Source organism: Sinocyclocheilus rhinocerous, unplaced genomic scaffold (assembly GCF_001515625.1).
Source record: "Sinocyclocheilus rhinocerous isolate Xijiao unplaced genomic scaffold, SAMN03320098_v1.1 scaffold552, whole genome shotgun sequence".
In the NCBI taxonomy this organism is placed as follows: domain Eukaryota; kingdom Metazoa; phylum Chordata; class Actinopteri; order Cypriniformes; family Cyprinidae; genus Sinocyclocheilus; species Sinocyclocheilus rhinocerous.
The window spans coordinates 224304-247599 of NW_015625574.1; the positions used below are offsets into that span (position 1 = coordinate 224304).

Below are 23296 nucleotides of genomic sequence, written 5' to 3' on the forward strand. Positions count from 1 at the left end.
TTTTTTTTTTTTTCAACTGCTTACACACAAAATCTTTAATTTGTCACACAATTTCTGAAACCTGACACTCAAACAGCAGAACCACACACCAAATCTGCAAAACCATACGCTAATTCTCAACCTTTTACTTCGTTTTCAATTTCATAAAACACTTTTTGCAAAACACACAACACAATTCTCTATGTAACACAAAAAAATTCTCCGGAACTAATATTATGCCAAAGGTGTTTGCAAATGTTTGCTTTTGAAATATGTTTGTGATTTTTGAATGCAGTGCTTCATTTTGCAAGAGATGTGAGGCATTTTGTATTTTGTGTGTGCAATTCTTGGATTTGTGTGTACAGTTTGTAAAAACAAAAAAAAGAGGCAAAGTTTTGAAAATGTATGTAAGCAGTTGAAAAAATTGGTAAAATCCCTGGTTTAGAAAACACTATAATATTTGTGGTACAGTCCTCGTGGCATAACCTAGAGTTAAGTGGCAATAGTTCAATAGTTCACCACCAGCAGCATCTGAATCATCAAGTCTTCAGGTTCCAGTCCAGATCATGTTATCCTCTGCATACTATGCAACTGAGCGCACTATAATGAGCACTTGGAGCTTAAGCTTGCATTGGACCATCTGCATGCACGCCACATCCAAACTGTCAGCGTCTCAGCCATCCGTGTGCTAACTAGCTTCTCTCTCAGCAGCCGACCAGAGCTGACAGCCAGCCATTTACCAAAAGGCTGAATGATGTGCCCTAATTAGCGTACACCACTCCCCTTTGTGCGTGTGATTAAGTAGTAACTGTATCAATTTTGCTCAATCAGATTTGTTTGAGATAATGCGCCTCAGGAGAATCGAGAATCATCTCGCGTTATTCCACCGCTGTAGAGACCTGTGCTCAATGCATTCGTTTTCAGGTCTCTAAATGTGTCATGGCATGTGGTATGTACACGTATGCAATTTTTAGTTGATTAATAAAGTCAATCATATCTCATTTTGAGTAAACCTTTGACAGCTGAATATCAGCAGTCCACCGTGTCACCATGCACATTTCACTGCCATTACATTTATGCGAACACTCTCACTGTGTGCCTGCATCATTTTGTCGAACAATGTCCCCTACAGTGAGGGGCACTACCATACTTCCCTATGCCAAGACACGAGCTGGCACACACATTACAGCAGGGGTGCCCAAACTCTGTCCTGGAGGGCCGGTGTCCTGCAGAGTTTAGCTCCAACTTGCCTCAACACACCTGCCTTTAAGTTTCTAGTATGCCTAGTAAGAGCTTGATTAGCTGCTTCAGGTGTGTTTAATTGGGGTTGGAGCTAAACTCTTCAGGACACCGGCCCTCCAGGACAGAGTTTGGACACCACTGCATTACAGCCTACAGACGTCTTACATCTCGCTTTATCTGTATTTTCAGCTTTCTATCAGCTGTGCCACACAGAATTATTGGTGCGTTCACGTCATGTGGGAATTACCATAACTGTGAGTTGCCGAGTGGTAATAATAACCACTCATGCTTTTGGCTAAATTTGTAATTAAAAGTACAAAATTCTTAAATAGAAGTAAAAGTAGAATGTTCAAAATGCTCGCTCTTACTAAAGCAATAAGCCCCAAGAAGCCATGGTTTACAGTGAATTTATAACAGCGGAGTGCCTAAAACCCCCTTAGCTGTTATAAATTCACTGTAAACCACGGCTACACGGGGCTTATTGCTTTTATAAAACGGTTATTCCATATACGTAGTAAGGTTTCACAAAATAAAACAGAGCAAATAAAGTGTAATGATATTAATAAAAACAGTATTCTTCTACCAAACAATGTAGTTCCTCAGAATCAGTTGTGGTTGCAACAAAGTGGTTGCCGAGCAACACACAAATGTAAACAAAGGTGTATGTTTGTAGAGTAATTTACAACAGCTTCGAACGCGGCTCAACCAATCAGAATCAAGCACCGGAACTATCCATTTTATGAAGTATATTTTAAAACTGGTTCAATCTTCTGTTTCCAGAGTCCTGTGATTCATCCTGGATTTACATGGCAAATAATGAATGTGACCAGCGGTCGTACAGTTTGTTCCCGAGGTTAGGGTTAGGCTAAAATATAGGGTTAACCCTGGGAGACGAATTGATTGAAATATCACAAGTAGGGTTGAGATGAGGGGTTAAGGGTAAGATTTGTATGGGTACCAGCTCATGTGAGTGGGAGCAAAGAAAGACAAAGATAGACAAAGACTACTTCCTCTTGAACCTACTGACCCCATGTATCCCGACATCTTACAGAGCATGTTCACCTCATGCTACATGAGCCGCGGCAGCTTTCAAGCATGTGTCGCACCACAATTTAAATAAACCCACATCCTTTGATCACACCTGCTCCCAAAAACCTCCCTCTCTCTGACCAGACGGCCGGTGGCACGAGGACCTCGCTCGTTGGTGGTTGACGATCAAGGACATTTCGTTTTGGGCAATATCAGGGCAGTAACATCCTCCCAGGGAGTCTCTTATCCATAGGCTACTGGCAGACAGACAAACACTCAGTGACAGCCATTTATGGCCAACTAGTGAACGCCATCTGTCAGACACAGTAGGAGAACATTACGGAGCACAGAACTGAGAGCCTCGCTCTTTTATGTTGTCGTATTTAGAGTAAAAAGGGATGCCAAATGCTGACTTGGATGTTGTAGATTGACTAACACAAAAAGGATCTGCTTCTCTGTCATTCAGCTCCAGGGTTGGTGCTTTCCCGTTTAGTCTGTTTAGCTTGTAATTTGCTTGTCGGCAATGAAGTCCTTCCAGGATGAATGCTGATGAATTATCAATTTAAATGAGCACATTCTGCTTGAAGTTTCTGGTCCGTACGTGGAGGAACGACGGCATTGTAAACGCAGTGATCACAAAGAGCAAAAGTTTCTCGAAACTAATAAAGCAGGTCGACGCAAATGGCATTTCCGCACAGCATTTGAATCATACCCGTGTATAGCGTGAACAATAGCAAACGTGGACATTACCGCTTTAGCTGCACAATTAACATGCAAATGAGCGCTGACACTAATGGCTGTTGCAAAACACTCTTATGATGGAAATATGCTTTCTGTTTTGGCTGTATGGGATAAACATTTGTCTATGAAATCAGCTGATGACAGGCCTTAGGCATTCCCCGGGGGCCGAGCAAAATGGCTCATGCACCTGCCACCTAATTCAGCCCAGGACATGGACTGGAGTTAACTGGCAGGCATAATGAACTGCATTCATCCTGTCAGCAGAGTCAATAACTTATCCCCACAACTGCTTTTGTTCTAGCCGAAGCTCGCGGGTTCCTCCGATGTGCCCCATGCCCTTATTCAACTGAAATTTATTTTCAATTGCAGCCCCCGGTGTTGCCCGGCACAAGCCTGGCTTTGACGGGACTCTCTTTAGCCCTGGGCCGGGAGCATTGTTAGCGTCCGCGTCCATTGTTCGGGACCTTTGAGCGGTCTGATGGTAATAAGGCCACTCTCGAAAGTGTAAAATCTCAAGTGTTTCCAGTAACAGGTGTGTCCACTGACGAGGACGACTCATTTGTCATGTGTGAAAAGAAAGGCCTCCACTTAGCGTAGCTGTCTTTTCGACAGCGGCCGCGGGGAAATTACCCGGGAGCATGGGAGTCTCTTCCAACCCCGCTTGACCCCTCCGAGTTTTACGGCTGGCAATCTGGTGCCTTCTTAGCTCGCTTCAGCGCGCTATGTAAACTTTGCATCGAGCGAAAATTAACCTGTATGGCTAAATCTGGCGCATTTACATGATGGACCTAGGCGCTGTGTAAAATAAAGCATAAAGAAAAACAAAATTACACCAGGATAGCCAGTTAAGCTAAAGCATCAGATGATTTTTCAAAAGGACAAGTCATGCAATATGCTTCTAAATGTGCCGCTGAGGTCGGTTTAGTTCACCCGACCGTTGTTCACTTTGACAACTATCTCAACTTTGTAAAAGGAGACTGTAAACAAACATGTTATCATAACAATCAGAATGGTTAATGAAGCACCAGCAGGAAAGAAGTTTATTAACCACCAAACTGTAATTAAAGGAAACAAAGGGAGAGGCATGGAGCGAAAAATACCATGAGGCGTTTAATTTACTTTCGAGCGAGCGTGTGGGAATAGCTTCGCGCCGAGCTCTCATTGGCTGCATCGCCGGCCTCGCAGATGCTTTTTTGGAAGACATAACACATAAACACAGACTTTGACAAATGACAGATTCTGACTCCAGTATGCCGCATGCTGTTTCCATTTTGCTGGCCTGCAGCTTAGGCGCAGTTTGGAACACAAAACAATCTAGAAGCAAGAATAGACAGACCATAATATACTGTAGGCTAGCAGAGAGCTCCGAGCATTAAACTTTGCCATGTAAATATTATCATGTGGTGCTTGCACTACCCTTACGAAAAAGAAGTTTATTCAAGTGTGCTATTAGTATACGTCTTTTAAACTAAAAAATAGGAAAGTATACTTTCAGTCTAATTTTATGTACTTCTCAGACATGGGCTTTATGTACTTCTCAGAAATATACTTAAAAATATACTTGAACTTTACTTAAGTATACTTAATAAAATAAACTTGAAGTATACTACTTTTTGGTAAGGGTATGCATTAATGATGACTCAAATCATGTGATGGATGATCAAAACTCCTATAGCCACATCTGGAGACCAGAATAGCATAGAGATTTGAGGGTGGGCTAATTTCAACACCAAAAACACCATAGCAACCACTGAGACACACTCTGGCAACCACGCATAAGAACTTAACACTGTAACAGCAAGATGTGAAGAAAATGTGAAATTACTTTTTGAACCACTTCATTTGAAGGCAGATTCACGTTCAACTTCTTTTGTGGATCATTTCAGCCTTACCGGGTGTACATGATGCAAGTTTCAACAATTAGAATGTTACAAGACACCATACAAGACACGACCTAACGAGTTCCGATGGCAATTGCGCAACGCTGATTGGTCAACTTCAGCTGAAGCACCAAATGACATACACTAATGGATTTAACATTTTAAATAATAATAATAATAATAATAATAATAATAGGGAGCATTCTGGAAAACATATTTTTTTATTTAAAATTAAATGAAAATGACAGTGATGTCATTCAGCATCGCGACTGGCCTTCTTTCTTGATTTTATTTGTATATTAAATTGTGGTCTTTTTCTTTCTTGCATACATTTTAGCATCTATAAAGTGTGATTAGCGCGCTGAGAAAAATGGATAAAACTGACATAGAACCAAAGCCTAACCCCTACACCTAACTTTAACACTTTTAAACTTCAGCCTTGCACTGCTAGTTTCCTTCTGGAAATGCACATTGAATGCAACATGCACACTGTCAAGTGTGATCATAAGGTTTCGCTCTGCGATTGACAGAACCCAGTTTGTCACCCAGTTCCTACACTGTAAAAATGATTGTGATTTTAACAGTAAAAGGCTGTAAAAATGCTACAGTAAAAACCTGTTAACTGGTTAACAGTAAGTTTCCATACTATATTCGGTGAATAAATGTAATTACATTTAATGTAATTTTACAGTAAAATACTGTTAAAAATAAGGTTTTTGGAAGTGAAAACGAAAAAGTCATTGTATAATTTACAGCGAAAAACCGTAAAAATTGACACTCCCAGAATTCCCTGCATGACGCATCATATTTGATGTTTTTTTGTTGAAATAACGTTTTTTCTTTGTTTTTCTTATGAGTTGTGTACATTAGGGTTTAATCTTACACCTAATGTTGTTAAATTAATGTTTATTGCATTATTTCAGAATCATGTGTGTCACCATGATGGGGTTTAGTGTTTGTGTGAATGACACTGTGCACCTTCTATATATAAGTATTGCCCTCCTCAGCTCGTAGAGCTGTTTGGGATGAGCTTTGGTTCATCATGTGACTTTCTCATCACCACCAGTTTTTGGTGGTTATCAGTGCATTACAATGGTTCAAAACAGATATTAACACTTCAATATGTTGGTTTATTAACATTACATCAGTCAATGAAATACGGTATTTTATTGTGAATTTAAGTTAAGTCTGTAAAACCTAAAATGTTGCTATCATATTTTTTACGGTGAAGTTCTGGCAACCACAGCTGCCGGTATTTTACCATAAATGTCACAGATTTTTTTTTACAGTGTACGACAAATACTAATTCGCTGATTCTGAAAATCAGCGGATAAAATAACGCTTTGCACAGCAGAACGAATCCAATTACGCAAATGTCTTTTGCCAGAGCGGCGTTTTTCAAGCGTTTGTGCCGAAGTGTGCTCGCTGCTTTCCGTCCATCTGGCTCGAGTCCTGGCCAGTGTTCATACACTGTTTGTAGTCCCTAAAAACAAAGTGTAAAACTAGCTCACCATTCTCGCCCAGGCTCTTCTCGCTGCTTGTCTAAAAAGGGACTTGAGTCCCTCAACGAGTTAGTTACAAAAGGGCTTTTTAATCCTTCGCCTCATTTACATCCCCTAAGAATAGAGTCCTGCATATCTAATCTTCTGCATTTAGGGTGCTGTAATCCGCAAGCCCTCTCTGATGTTTTCTTCTCCCATTCCCCTAAGAACAATTAACTTGTAATCTCTACAAACATACATTCAGCTGCTGCCTATCTGATCTGCGCTGAGTCTGTGAAAGGACCCGAGGGACTGCCTTTGTGTTTCAAATGTGTCCAGTGCAATTTGATCATTTACTTCTCCCGCTGACACTTAAGGAAATATTCTATTATTTTGGGGATACCGTTTAGGGATATAATAACAAATAAGAGAATATTTCCATTTTCATATCAAATGTAAGAAATGGATTAACCAAATCATCGCAGCATTGTATTAGAATAAAACCATAAAAACAGAACGGTTTTATTATTGTTGTTGTTGTTGTTGTTGTTAATGGTATTTTATTTAAAACGGTCGCTTTTATTATGTTCACTGATGTAAAATTGTTTAGCATATTTTATGTTTTATTCGTCTTGTTTAATCGGTTTAATTAGTATCCTAATGAATCAGACTTTGTCATTAATTTCATTTCGCTGTGTCACAACTCGCACCATCCCAGAATGATATGTTGTGTTGAAGCACCGTGTAAAACATTTTTCTTTGTTTCTATCATGAAACCCGGATTTTTTTTTTCGTTTATTTTTTTTTTTACATTCATTCGTTTTTATCGGCTCACAATGCAATGTTTAATAGCATTCCCAAATTAAACGTTTGAGGACATTACATTATTTTATCTCTTTTTATTGTTTCCTTCTTATTTCTTTATGCATTAATTAATTCATCTCTAAAGAGTATTTATTTTGACCGGCCAAGGAAACTATTTCTGGCCGTCACGTGGCCTATTATGTTTTGGAACATTTTCTTAAGTGTGTAAAATATTTGATTGCATATAGTTATATGAAACGAAACTGACAATTGTCGTCATTTTCTGTAACCATTTTGATGTAAGAACGGACTGAGATTTATTTTCAATTACAGCTGTAATAAGTTAACTGCGTATGGCACAATTAATTTAATATGCACAACATGTTACAAAATATATAAAACACAGATATATTTAGGTTTTTTTTTTTTTTTTTTTACAGCAATGTTTTATTGAAATTTCATCCAGGAACACTGGGCAATAATAAATATCTCATTTGTCAACAAGAATGTACAAAAATAAAGACCATGGCAATCTCTCTGGAATAACAAAATGCTTCCAAGGAAAAAACATCATGCTTATAGGTTGTTTGAACAAGATGCCATGCCGAAGAATTTCAAATAAAGATAGACACAGAAATAACACGACTGAAGGTTCAGCTATTACTTAGGCTGACAATGGATGAATAAAATAATCGAAGGAGATATAATAATACCACTCTAGTGCGAACTAAATCCATAGTCGTACAGTTTTCATCCGAAATGAAATGTCACTCTCCTTGTTACAAGGAACATGTGGGATTCGTCTTTTCGTGCCCTTTGCAAAAAGATACATGCACGCAACTCCCCCACATCACATGATCAACAAGTAGCCTTGCCGGCCCTTACGCGAATTCACCATGATAGCCACGGTTTGCGCCAAATCGCCAGAAGAAATATGCAACAATGAATGAAGCGTCATAACGTCAGAATCTAAAGGAGATTCCACTTTACTGTAGGCTCTTACTGTTTCACAGTAGAAACTCGGTTTCACTTTTTTTGATGGCCCCTTGAAAACATTCTGTTGACTGTAATTCATATTTCTCTTACATATCTACTAACTCTCAGAGTATTAGGGTTAGAATAAGTGGAAATGTGCTTGCAGAGTTACTTATGTCTGTTGGGACACCATCACAATAAATAGTTAGCAGACATTAATCTACTTGCACTCTAATTAGAGTTAGTTGACAAGTAGGTGCAACGTTGCTTATTGTCAACAGAATGCTCAAAAGGGACCATCAAAATAAAGTGTTACCAGAAACTCTAATCGTGGTCTCTGCGGGGTTTTTTTTTTGCTTTTTGGCGGACAATATGGTTACCACGGCACATTTCTGTAAGGGGAGTGAGTGCTCGCGTTTCCAGGGCAGCTTCAAACACATAGACTCCACCTCAAATAGAACAATTTACTCTCATTTACAGTGAATTTACAGCGCGTTATGCAGCACGTACTCCATAACGGTAAAGTAGTTACCTTACAAAGCAATCGAAGAGATCTTCGTTACAAGGACGAAGTTGCGAACTCGTAAGGGCTAAAACGAACGAACGAACGAACGAACAAACAGACAGACAAACAGATCATGCAAAGTCCAGTCCGTTCGCTGTTCACTTCATCACGTCCTTGTTCTCTGTGGAAAGCCTCGTCAGTCCTGTGGAGGTGATGGGCAGGTGGTGGGGAGGCGGCGGCACCTGGCAAATCGTGCAGGGGCACGGCAAGCCCGCCCAGTGCTGGAACGAGCCGCCGAGATGCAGCGGAGGCGCGGGGCTGCTCTTCATCAAAGAGTGCGGCGCCCTGATGGAGGTAAGTCCCGGTAACGTGCTGGAAAGCGTCGACGAGGTCAGTGCGCTCCCGAGGAGAGGATGCACCTGGTGCGCGGCCGGGCTCGCCGTCCCGCAGTGAAACGCCGAGTGGTGGCCGCCGTAGATCTCGCTCACCAGCCGCTTCATCTCGTCCAGCGAGCTCGTCAGCATCAGGATGTAGTTTCTGGCCAGCAGAAGCGTGGCGATCTTGGAGAGCTTGCGCACCGACGGCCCGTGCGCGTACGGCATGACCTCGCGGAGCCCGTCCATCGCCAGGTTCAAGTCGTGCATGCGCTTGCGCTCTCGGCCGTTGATCTTCAAGCGCAGATGCTGGACCTCCTGCTCGGTCACCTGCTTCTTGAGCTTGTACTTGCTGCCGGAGGGCGTCTTGGACCCGTGCTCGCCCGTCATCTTCTGGAGCAGCTCGCTCTGCGTGGAGGACACCGAGTTCAGGCGGCCGTCTTGAGGATGGAGGTGGTGGAGGTACATCCCATCCATGTCTGGAGAGGACGCTCTGCTGGAGCTGGAGTCCGAATTCATTTTATGGCTGCGCTTGGGTAGGAGGTTGTCTCTTGCTCTCCTGCTCTTGCCTTGTTTTTATTTCAAGTCACTCCTGCTTGATCACCTGATTTATCCCACTGGAGCCTCTCTCTCTCTCTCTCTCTCTGTAGACCGAGGCCGTGTCTCCTGGTTTGATTTCGCACCTCTTGCTCTGTGGCGACGCATCACAGGGCTCCGTATTTATAGCGCTGCTCGAGAGGGGCCAAACAAAAGAAGCCCCTCTATTCATAACGGTCTTGTTAGGATGACGCCCCCATTATCTAGAGCGGTGTGCTTTGACTGTCCCATTGACCAAAGGAGCATCTATTCATATTCATTGTAACGACACCATGGGGAGACACTTCAGCCCAGGAGCCTCTGAAAGTTTGCAAATACTTCTCCACGCTTCAGAAACGATGCCGCGGGTCGCTTACAATGAACCTCGCATCGTTTCTTGTCACAGATATGCAGTTATAATATCTATACGCTGTATGCAGGCTGCATCGTTTATTGGTATATGCATCACAGAATACTAAATGGAGTATTGTCACTTTCGTTAAAAACCAATGTTAACAAACATTATTACAACTAATAATAATAGAAATATCTGATTCTTGAAGTTGAGCCTTATTCTTGTAAACCACAAATTCACATTAAAAGAAGTCTTGTGCAGAGCTATTTTAAGGCCCACAATATAAGCCCCATTAAACTGAAACCTTTAACTGCTTTAAAGAACAATGACTAAAGGTAAGTTTTAAATCGATACATACAGAATTCAAGTGATATATTAATTATTAACATTCTAATGTTTAGAATAGTAACTCATTTTATTCATTCTTTACCTTGACTTATATTATTACCTTGATTATAACTGCATATCTCTCATTGCATAAAGAACAATGAGAGCGGCACCCGTTACAGATACAGTTTTTGACTTAATATTAAATTACTGGTTAATAAAACTGATTTGTAAATATAAAACAAAGATGTTGTTATTGATGCAAATATTTTTAATGTTTGAACATTATTATTATTATTATTATTTGCAAATAATAATATGAAACAATTTAGATTGTGGATTACATTTTTCTCTTGGGGTGAAATTGAATGCTGTCAAATGAAATATATATTTTGTTAATTTCATAAATAGTTCAGCGATTTTGAAGCCTCTTTCCCTGGTATAAAATAGCTCAATTGCTTTGGCGTGTTTATTTATATTTCAACATGTTACAGAAACAAAGTCAAGGTAAAGAATGAATAAAATTAGTTACTATTCTAAACAGTATAATGTTTTTAATTAATATATCTCCTGACATGAATGAAAACAGAATTCTGTATGCATCAATTTAAAACTTACCTCAATTATCTGGCAAGATGCTGTAAATGTATTATGATATAAAAAAGCAGACAATATGTACAGATATTGCTCGTGCATTAACAAAATTGCTAAGTATATCAACAGCATTATAATGATTATTATTAACAAATAAATATATTTCATTATTATATGAAAATATGCCTATACTGATTTATGCTTACTTTGAGAAATGTTTAATTCCAAGATCTTTTGATTGAATTCGTCATCACTTGTTATGTATTACAAATATAGCAAATATAATTAATACATTGGTTAACTATGAAATATGTTTATCTTTATGACATATAAATTATTGTTTTATTGGCCGATGATGCACACTTGCTATTACAACCTCTTATGCCACAGACTTTACATCTGAATAAGTAACTAGAGGAGTGGAATCCAGACTGAGATTTGATTTGTTATGATATTGTAACAGTCTAAAAGTCTTAAACGGGGTTGTTAATATGAACCAAATATCACAATACATAATGCATAATACGATGCAGTTTTGTATGATATACTGTCTCATAATTATGGAAATGATCTAGATTTCTGTGTAGAAAGTGAGATTAAAATCAGGGTAACCATCAGAACAGGTAATAAAAATGACAGCAAGTATGATGAGAGATGAAAACTGTCCCACAGTATTTCTGAAATAGGTAGAAGTTCCCGATTTTGTGTATGCAGAGAAAAAAAAAAAGAGTCTTCCCTCTGGTAGTCGCACTGGTTTTCCGCAGCAATACAATCCCCACATAAAAAGAGTGAAAACATGAATTCACCGCAGCATAGAGGAAGCTGAAAGGAAATCGTTTCTCATAAAGGTGCTGCAATGCAAAGAAAAGCTCGGGGCTGCTTTACTCTCTCTTGGTGGCATTTGAAAGTATAAAGCTTTGAATACCAATTGCTTGAACTGGACATATGTGAATCCTTTTTAATCCTTCTAATCCTGTCTCCAAGTGTTTCTTTGTCGGTGGGGGCGACCACATAGATCCAAGTGAAAGTGTTCCTAATCCGGCCAGTGTGGAAAAATGTCTCAGTGTGTGAGCGGAGGGGAAAGGGATGATGTGGCCGTTACGGGGATGTAGAGTGGTGGGGGGTCCCATTTACTCACTGCTGCTCCGAGAAGGAAACCCAAACAGCAGGACCCCCTTCACACACAGCCCAACCCTCCCACGCTCTGCTGACGATCCCAGAACCGAGCCGAGGGCGGCGGTACGGTCTCCGTGGGCAGAGCTGGAGTGTCCGACTCATTGTTAAGGCTCTTTATAACAGCCGTACTCGTGTTGTTCCTCCAAAATACACAGAGGGTTGCAAAAACAATAATGACGGCATGCATGCATTGCATGAGGTATGCATAGACATGTCAAGGCATTTCAAATTCTACAGTGGCTCCGAAAACTATATAACTACACACTTAAAAAATGTATCAATTCCATTGCATTAGATAATGAAATTTCCACCCAAGTAGTATCTGCAAACAAAGGAGGCTAGAGGTTTTCCAAGATCTTTTCCTAGGCCATTTCTGCACTGGTAGTAGGTCCTTTTAAGTAGAGCTACAGTCAGACCAAAATTCATTCAGACACCTTCAACATTTCTCACATTATCACAGTTGTGAGGGAATTTGTAAATCTTCAATACATTTAGTAAGCAATAAGATCTGAGCAATCAGTAAGTCTTTCAGTCTTCACAATTATTTTATTCTTTATTGATTAGAAAATCCACAACGCAGTTTATTCGCTATAGTTTAGAAAATGGTAATATATATACTGTATATATATATATATATATAATATTTTTGGCTTGCTACAAATATACCTGTGCTGACTGCTTTTGAGCTCCAGGGTCACAAATGTGTGTATACTGTGTATATTTATTATGCATATATAAATACAAACACATGCATGTACATATTTAAGAAAAATATGTTACGTTTATATATTAAATATATTTATATATAATATAAGAATATAAATATATAAATGTATATACATGTAAATATTTTCAAAATATATACATCCGTGTGTGTGTATTTATATATGCATAATAAATATACACAGGACACATACATATATTATGTAAACAAAAACGTATTTTGGATGAGATTAATCGCGATTAATCGTTTGACAGCACTATATATATATATATATATATATACACACTCTTAAAAATAAAGGTACTTCACGATGCCATAGAAGAACCTTTTTTGTCTAATTGGTTCCATAAAGAACCTTTAACATCTGAAGAACCTTTCTGTTTGACATATAACAAAAATACTATGTATGCACTATTCATATTCTACCTATATGATATGCCATTATGTAGTTCTGTTTTGTTCAGCAACTCACACAGGTTTGGAACAATAAGTAAATGACGACATAATGTTCATTTTTGGGTGAACTATCCATTTAACAGCATTTTTATAAGCCAGTTGAAGTAGAGCTATCCTTTTTACTCATGGGAACCAATTTAGACAAATCAAATGTGGGTTTAAAAAAGAACATTTTCAGATGAATATACTTGTTTTGAATTTTTTCAGAACTGGAAAAAAAGTTGTGTTCTTTTTTGTGACGATGCCATAGGGTTGCTGAAAGAAAGATATCAATGAATCTTTGAATCCCTTGATTCTATATTCTCTTATCTTACAAGTAAACAAACGTTGACATTCGAGAAATCTAATTACCATTGCGATCAAACGATAAAAGCTCACTAATTAAAGAGCTTGTAAGAAGCAGCACAATGAATGTGAGGTTTCTAATTAATATTTTCAGGGTTATTTTCCTCAAAGAGGACATTTGCATTCATTAGGCAAAATCAGAGTTATTAACATTTCAGTGCAAAAACATACCTTTATGTTTCTCTTTAAATTGAGAAGTGTGAATAACTACTTCTGCAACAAGTAGTTTACTTTTTAAAGCTGTCATTCAGTGTCTCAGAAATATCTTTGAAAGATTGGCCACGCTGGTAAAGGATACCAAATAAATAACTCTTTGCAACACGGTTTGGTCTAAAACGCTCTATGTTTATTCAATTAATGCCTTATCAGACAGGCTTGCATATTGCTGTAGAGCATGTGCAATAAGATAATCCAACATTACTTAAAGATATGTAATGTTTAAATATATTTAGTTTCAATATGTAGAGACAACTATGCTTAAGACATTTGTATGTTTATTCCCCATGTCTAAAATGACTGTATCCATATGTACAAGTCATTGGTGTATGGTGAGGAGTTTTTGCCTCAAGGTCTGCATTTAAAGTCACAGCAGAGGTTTCTGCAGACCGGTCAAGTTCTTCCACACTGACTCAATCAATCAGTTCTTTTTGAACCTTGCCTTATGCACAGAGGCATTGTCATGTTAGAATAGAAAAGGGTCTTGTCCAAACGGTTGCTATTAAAATTAGAAGCACACAATTCCCTAGAATATCATTATATGCTTAAACATTAAGATTTGTACTCATGGAAATTACTAAAGTGACTAACCTGACTAACCTGTTCATTAGAAGGGGGTGTCCCAATACTTTTGTCCATATAGTGTATGTTGACATTATATATGTAAAGATAAAAGATAGTCGCCTTAAACATTAAGATGATTAACAAATATAAGCATGCAGAATTTTTTAATATTTGTTGTTTTTATAAACTTGCAAATATGAATTAAATACATATGGCTAAAATAGTATGGTCGCTACATATAATATCATATAAAAATGAACTATTAATTATGTAAATACATATTATGGACATATGTACATATATACATTTTTCTATAGGTATTTTACATATGTTGCAAACATATGTCTTCATATATCAAGAGAATGCATGCATTTAATAATATCACCATATACAGTAGGTAACATACATGGCAATATTATTAACAATATATGCCATTATGAAATGGAATGAATGCAGAAATAAATTGAAAAGCTTTCCACGTCAGAGAAGGTGGAGCCCCAGAGCATCCCCACCTGTTACATAATGGACCCATGGCACTTCAGAGGTGTTTAACAGCCAGCTCAAAGATTTCCAGGAAAGTTATTTCGAACCACCAAAACTAACTCCAAAACCATTTTGTTTAAAACTATGTTACACCTGTTCATTCTTCGATTTCACTTGAATATATCAGGGCCTTAAAGGGTTAGTTCACCCAAAAATGAAAATTCTGTCATTAATTACTCAGCCTCATGTCGTTCCAAACCCGTAAGACCTTCGTTCATCTTCGGAACACAATTTAAGATATTTAAGATATAAGATATTGATGCATTCTGAGAGCTGTCTGACCCTGCATAGACAGCAACGCAACTGAAATGTTCCCACGTCCAAAAACGTAGCCCACACGAGAGGCTAAAATGTGCCATATGGCCAACAAGTCCAGCGCTTCAGAATACATCCAGCCCTTAAGCAGCCACAGAGCTTCCTGACACCGCAAGGCTGGCTCGCCATCGAGTCCACTGCAGTAACAGCCTCTCGCTGTCTCACTTTAACTGTCCCTTTCAGCGCCGGCAATTGTTTGTCTCTTTTCAAGCTCAGTTTCAGCCTGGTAGCCTCCATTCTGCTTTGTGTGTCACTCTGTGTCTGGTTCGCCCCCTTCTAATGGGTGCACATGACCAGAAAATGAAGGCCTGCATGAGGGTTTCGTCAAGACGGGGAACCACGAGAAGAGATTAATATGTAAGCTTTGCGGCTAAGCTTTGTCCCCAGGGAGTGTTACATGTAAGGAGAGAGGGGCTGGCCTTTTCATTCACCAAAACTTGTCCCGAGGAGCGCCCGCTCACCATTGTGCGAGTCGACATGAGGGCGATTGTTTCATTAATTACACATTAGCCATTGGGCCGCAAGGTGGGAGGTATGATGGAGAAAATACAGATGTGCTGGCAGCCAGATCGAGGCAGGGCAGAGAACGAGAAAACACATTGATCTCATCCAAAGGATTTTCATCTAAAATGAGGCCATGTGGGCTCGGAAAAGAAGGCTCTTCTTGGCTGTCCCGGGCCACCTTATCCCAGTAAACTGCTTGGTGGTCCCGCATTGTCTCCCTCTAAGTCTGTGCTAAGCACTATTGTGGTTAGCCATTGTCACAGGCACTTCAGAAGAGAAATCACACCAACTTGATGAGGCATTGCTGCTCCTTCTGCCCACCAGCACCAGGCTCTCGCACACTAGACAATAAAGCTGAAAAGAGCCCAGGCTTGTACCCTGAGAGGGCGCATCAGGCTTCGTTCCATTGTACTCATTCTCCTCCGGCTCGCCAACGCCGCAAACCTCTGCTGCTTTATGACCTATCCTGGATTACTGTCATTCAGCTGGGACGACCCTCTCCAGCCCCCTGGTAACCCAGTAAAACCAGTGGGAGGGTCACAACTTTATGAGGGCTTGCCTAAATGTGCCCCTGGATTGTCTCCCATTAGAGCGTCCATCCCACCCATCAACAATGCCCAACAAGATCCCAGAGCCAAAATAAGACTGTGACGGATTCCTAAACCTTGGAGATTCCTGGCTGCTACTTATTTCAATTAGGCAAAAGAGGTAGGGACTTGGTTCCAGGGTCACATTTGTGTTCAGTTGTTAAGAATGCTATGATGAACAAAAGAATCAGAAACCTTTTTTGGTCACATATTTTCTGCAATATTCCAAAAGCCATGGAATTCAAAGAAAAATCCTCTTGTTTTTGTTGAGGAAACTGTGTGATGCTAACATCAGAATAGCGTACAAAATCACTGCAGTGCACTATTATACAAATATATTTCTTCTCAAAGAAGTTGGGGGTCAGTTATCATGTTTGTCACAATCTATGATGGCTTTCATTAATGCAGGTCATTTTGGCATAATGTAAAACATTCACACTACACTTTGGTCAGACTGTACGAGCGGACCAACAGAACTTTCCATAGATTTCATAACTCATTTCCAGTCTATAAAGAGACCGATTAGAAATGCTGATGTTTGTGGCCGGTCTGATTTTATAGGGAGTAAAAAAAAAGACCGATACCGATATATCGGCCAAAATTCTTTATGTGTAGGCTATATTATAGTACAGTATAGTCAAAAGTAGTCTTTTGACTGGTACTGTATATAGAATACAGAATATAGCCTACATAAACAGAATATATATACATAAACACATTTTTTGCAATGATAACTCAAATGTGGTGGTTTTAATGTGCCCCTTTCTGGCCATTAAGTTCCCTAGCAAACATGTCATTAGATCTCTCTATTTCATGATGCTTCACTGTCCAGCAACCCGTAACTGCAGCCTTAAGAGAGATTTAGATTTTAATAGCATCTCAAAAACAGTGTTAGGGTTAAATTTGATTCATTTCTGTTCATCATTGTAACCTTCCATCATAGTGAAATAATTGAGTTGTGGATCATCATTCAAAAGTGCTCATGGAAGTCTCCACATTTTTATTACAATAAAATCTATTGGTAAATACAGGTTATTATCGATGTTTATGTATTATTGGTGCCTGTAAATCAAAATGATCAAATATCATTCTGCATTGTGTTCAACACGGGAAAAATGTGAAAAATCCCTTGCTTCTGAACAAACTTGTTTGCTATATCTTGCCGAAAATATTTTCGATGGCAGAAACAAATACAGAATATTTCAGGTGAAATACATGAATATATGTATAGCATACTAATAAAAAGCTAAAATTGCTGACTATATCATACAGCTCTAATTCTATGTGCGGGTGTTGATTGGTCAAAGGAAATGACCATTGCTTTCTCTTGCATTTCCATCTATGTAAGAACAAAGACTGATTACTCACAGTGCAGTCATGAGATGTAATGAATCCTCAAGTGATATAAGGAGCGTGTGTGTCTGCACCTGCAGTCTTGTGTATTTCGGGGGATTTTTGTCTGTGTTTCTCTCTCTCTCAGGGAACACCTCATTAGTACTCACTAGTCAAGGGCCATTAAGTTTTCAGGTAGTGCAGTTGGGAGGTGAAGGCCAGCGTGAAGTTAAACTAACACTTATCTAATTACCCACAAACGCCAGACAAAAGTGGATTCATTCTGCTTGACTGCTCTAATCTGACAATGTAGTTATATACTTACAAACCACACACACATAACAGGACTAGATTAAAATCAGCTGAAAGACTAATACCAGATAAAAGATACAATTCTTGTCAGCGTTACTGTTAGTTGTTTTTATCTATTTCAGAGATTTTAAGCAAAAACCCCAATTTCTGGCACTGGATGGTGATTTATACTCCCTAGCTACAAAAAAGGGACCATACAAGTCTTTTCAAAATAGTCACCATGACTTAGTCACCGAAGCCACATGCTAGCTTTATGTGAAGAGATTTGGGTCATTATACACTGAAAATGTTCACGTCTTCGAAAGCATAAAACCTTGTGAAGTATATACTCTAAAAAATGCTGGGTTGTTTCAACCCAACTTTGGGTCAAATATGGACTAACCCAACCGTTGGGTTAAATTTTTACATTACATTTTTAACCCAAAAGTTGGGTTAGTCCAAATTTGACCCAAAGTTGGGTTGAAACAACCTAGCATTTTTTAGAATGTACTTTTTTTGATAAACAAGTGCACATTTAGCAATAAAATTGCAAATGAGAAGAAGGTATTCAGGGAATAACTTACAATTCATAAGTGTGTGGCTCCAAAAGACAATTTTCCCAAAATATATATATTTTTTATGGTTAATTTTTATTTATTTTTTGTAACTTTGCAGTATAACTCACCATCCACATTTGCGGTTTGGAAAACCGCTCGTTCATTCTGTCTAATGTCGTTTTCTGTTTCATGGAAGAAAAAAAATAATGTTTTTAAGAGCGAAAATAATGACAACATATCAATTACTGGTTGAACAATTAAACTAGTAGATTTGATATTGCACTTTTTTTGGGATATTGACTGATTTCAATTGCAATAATTTTCATCACTTGACAAATTATATTATTATGAAATCAAATACATTTGCAGTGATCAACTGCAGTTCTTCATATTTGAAATGCATTTGATGTTAAACCCATTAACATATTTTATATTACTCAAAATATTTGATGAAGATTTAACAAAAATCAACCGATTATCCACGTAATTAAAGGGTATAATTAGCACCGACAATTTGAATTCTTTGAAGAAAAGGCAATCTTTAAGAAGCCTGTGTGTTGTAGAGCTTCTGAAAGGGCCATCAAAACCCTTGTGCAACAAATGACACAGTAAAGCGATTTAGAGTTGAAAAAAGAGGGCTTTTCTAAGGAGAAACCCAGCAAAGCAGCAAGTAGGGTAATTTAGAGATATTGAGGGGGACCCGGTCCTCTCCACGCCTCTCATATGCAGCTGCAAACAGGGTGTCATTGCCTCCCAGGCCTGGGTCTGTGCGCATGCAGCGCTTCCCTGCGATTGTCAGCCCATCAGCTAATGGAGGAAGTTAATTGTGTTGGTTGTAAGGCCACCTGTCACGCCAGCCTTATTTCCATAGTAATAGGACAAGGGTGGCATGGACAGCATGCCACAGCCGTGGCGGGGAACCACCGAACACACACACACACACACGTTCATTGTGCAATGAACACAACATCTACAAATGCTGAGCTTGTCAGCCAGATCCAAAATAGCTGCAATTAAACCAAACAATACAACAGTCAGAATCAACAAGGATAAACAGAACACATCTTGCCAAGTAAGCATAAAATGGAGAATTTAGTCTCCGTCAGATCTTGTTTTCTGTTTCACTAGGACTACAAATACTGACTATGTGAGTGACTTCAGCAAAAGTTTGGCCAACAACAGCAGGAGAAGAGAATGGCAGTTTAATACGTAATGTACACAATATGATTATGCTATGTAGCTATGTATTTAATTCGCCAACAGTCCGTATAGCTTTTTTTCCCATATTTTTATCAGTTCGCATTTAAAATGCTAATGCCCACTTTATTACATGCTCTATCAAATGCAAATGTTTTGTTTTACTGCGGCAAAGTTGGGCTGACAAAGGCATTAGCATATCTTATTCCTTTCTCCTTAGCATGCGCTGGCGCGTCGAGAGGCGTGAAAATGCTATAAATTACATTAACAGACGCATTAGATAAACAAGCCGAAACGATGCCGCCGTTAAGACCTGCAGTGAGGTTGTTTGGGCAAATGAAGGTGTCTGGCTTTGCTAGCATATGGCGCAGCAATTTGATCAAATCAACACCGTCTGAACATTAGCTGGAAGCGTCAGGCGAGCCTGGAACAGTCTAATAGTCATCATTTTAATAACAGTTTATGACAATGGATGATTTAGAAACTTCAAGAAGCCTAAAAACAACTTTTAATTGCTAGTTTTGATAGATGCACCTATTGGAATGTTATATTAGAATGATTTCTGAAGGATCATGTGACAAAAATTAGCTAAAAATTCAGCTTTGATCACCGCAATCAATTACATTTTAACATATATTCACATAGAAAACATTTATTTTACCCTGTAGTTTAATTTGACAATATTATTGTTTTTACTGTGTTTTTGAGACTTTTTTCAACATTAAAAATCTTATTTATTGCAAAATTTTTTGGGGAAAAAATATTAATTTTATAAAAGGTTAAAACGGCTGAAACAGAGGCGGTTGCAAGTTATTTAGACTTGACTTACCTGTTGAAATAAATGTTAATTTATTATTATTATTATTATTATAAGTAGTAGTAGTAATAGTATTCAACAAAGCACACTGGTACAACGCAAAACTGTATGACCACCAACACTGATCTATATATATATATATATTATTTATTTTTTTTTCAGTTCAAATTTTTAAATAAATATTAAATTATTAACATGTCAAATATTTAAGTTTAAAATATGTTACAATAGTACACAGTTATTTTAAACTGTAATTCTATTTTATAATATGACCTACTGTTTTACTGTATTTTTGATCAAATAAATGCAGCCTTGATGAGCAGAACAGACTTCTTTAAAAAATCTTAATTATTTCAAACTTTTGAGTGATACTGTGATCAGTACGATAAAAAATATTGTTCCTACGATATTATTAATATTATTATCATCATCATTAACAAATTTAGCAAAGCACATTGATACAAAACAGCAATACTGTCTGACTAACAACACTTTTTTTCTAACTAACAACAAAACTTTTTTTGGAATTAGAAAGGCTTTTTAAATTTTAAATAAATATCCAATTACAAACATGTCAATATTTCATGGGCTATATTTCTCATGTAATATAAAACTTGCTCACAAGCCATGGTGATGTTCCATTTGTGTTTTGAGTTGATTCCTTTCAGTGAATTGGTCAAAATGACTCATTATTGAAACTGAATCAAAATGTAAAATGACTTATCCACTAAACAGGCAGAAAGTCACTGGTCAAAAAGAGTGAGAACACATCACAACAGGTCGTTTTTCACTCTCCACATTCTCCACATCACACACCTTTCTGAGCGCAGCACTGATGGAGACACAGGTGAAGAGCTGCTGCTGGACAATCTTCACCAGACGAAGACGCACATGACCCACCGTTCTTTACGGAGGCCTGAACATCCTCAGTCCCACTTCACACCCATCGTGGGCTGTAAGAAAGCCTCAGCCCCAAACAGATGGCCTGCAGTCTCTGAGGACACGAGGCTACATGGACAGCTCTGGCTCTTCTGGAGGGAGGGCTGATGCAGAGGCATATGGCTGCAGTCCCGTCCCCTGCTGACTGCTTGTCAGCTCGGCACACACACACACACACACACACACACACTCACACACACACTCACTCACACACTCACAGATTCGGTTTGCATTTCAAAATGTGTCAAAAAGCAAGTACAGTAAGTTTTATTTTTCAGGCACACTTTTTTTTCTGCTCATACTTTATTTTAAGGTCCAATTCTCACTATTAACTACAACTTGTGCCTCCATTAACTCCTAATTACTGCTTATTAATAGTTAGTAATCTAGTTGTTAAGTTCAGGACTGAGGGATCTAAAATATGGACATGCAAAGTAGGTGCTTTATAAGTACTAATAAACAGCTAATATGCTAGTAATATGCATGCTAATAAGCAACTAGTTAATAATGAGAATTGCTCCCTAAACTAAAGTGTTACAGTTTTTCTAAAGAGGATCGCACTGCTAATTTCTTGGGATCATGAAATTAAGATTTGCAATTACACAACGTGTGTGTTTGTGTATGTGTGTGTGTGTGTGTGTGTGTGTGTGAAATGATATATACTTTACTTCAAAATGCTTCTCTGAGTGGATAATACAGAGTGGATCAAGCAGTGTCCTTTGTATTATATTTGAATAGTGGTTAAGTAGGAGTCTTTCTGATGATTTGTCATTGGCAGTGTTTAATACTATGTTCCAAATATGACATTTAATTGTAAATGTAACCAGTAAAATATAATAATATTTTACAGGTGCATCTCAATAAATAAGAATGTCGTGGAAAAGTTCATTTATTTCAGTAATTCAACTCAAATTGTGAAACTCGTGTATTAAATAAATTCAATGCACACAGACTGAAGTAGTTTAAGTCTTTGGTTCTTTTAATTGTGATGATTTTGGCTCACATTTAACAAAAACCCACCAATTCACTATCTCATAACTTTTCCACGACATTCTAATTGATTGAGATGCACCTGTATATATAATAATATATTATAATAATAAAACCTAAAAGTTATTTATATTTATTCATTTAGAACATTTTCATTTGCTTTTAATATATTTTAAGATTCAATTATATTTCAAAATGTACAATAATTATATTATAATGTATAATTACTGCAGATTATTATTATTATCTTAAGAACACATTTATGCAACATAGTCTTAACCATGTAGACTGAACTGAAAGGTTAGAAACTGCATTTTTATGATTTTATTCCCCCATTAAAATGACTTTTCACCCACAATGCACATTCTGTCATCATTCACCCACCCTTATGTTGTTCCTAACCTGTAAAACCTTTCTTCTTTTGGAACACAAAACGAGATGTTGGGCCGAGTCTTAGAGACTGAGAACCTCCGTCACAATTCAGTTTCATTTCATCTGATAGTTTGTTTGTTTTTTTCTCTACAATGACAGTAAACGGGTGAGGTGTGTTTTACATTTGGACAGTTTTTAAGAAACATTTATTAAAGTCTTTCCCAACGTAAATATTGCATAATATACCTGATTATTCTGTGTTATTTACTTGATTATTATTTACACTTTTTAAAATGGAACTTTCCTTCTATAAACGAAAAGACAAAAAAAATAAAAATCTTCATGAAATTTTTATTTCAGTAACTTATATATTTTATAAATCGTTATTTTTAATATATGACCTAAATAAAGATATTATCTGATGATATTATAAAAATTCAAATGCAAGTACAATAAAGTATCTTATTATTGCATTTGCTTTTGTATTAACACAAGACTATAAATCAGTG

The 23296-nt window shown here is 37.9% G+C and overlaps 1 protein-coding gene across 1 annotated transcript; it reads right to left on the bottom strand.

Annotated features, from left to right (window-relative positions):
• Positions 1-8794: 8794 nt before the first annotated feature.
• LOC107751441 (oligodendrocyte transcription factor 3) lies at positions 8795-9529 on the bottom strand. Its single transcript, XM_016567177.1, has one exon. It carries the CDS (start codon positions 9527-9529, stop codon positions 8795-8797), a length of 735 nt encoding a protein of 244 aa, XP_016422663.1.
• Positions 9530-23296: the final 13767 nt, after the last annotated feature.

Excerpts from the sequence above, each read along its gene's own strand:
- LOC107751441 (XM_016567177.1), bottom strand. The coding sequence starts at position 9,529 with ATGAATTCGGACTCCAGCTCCAGCAGAGCGTCCTCTCCAGACATGGAT.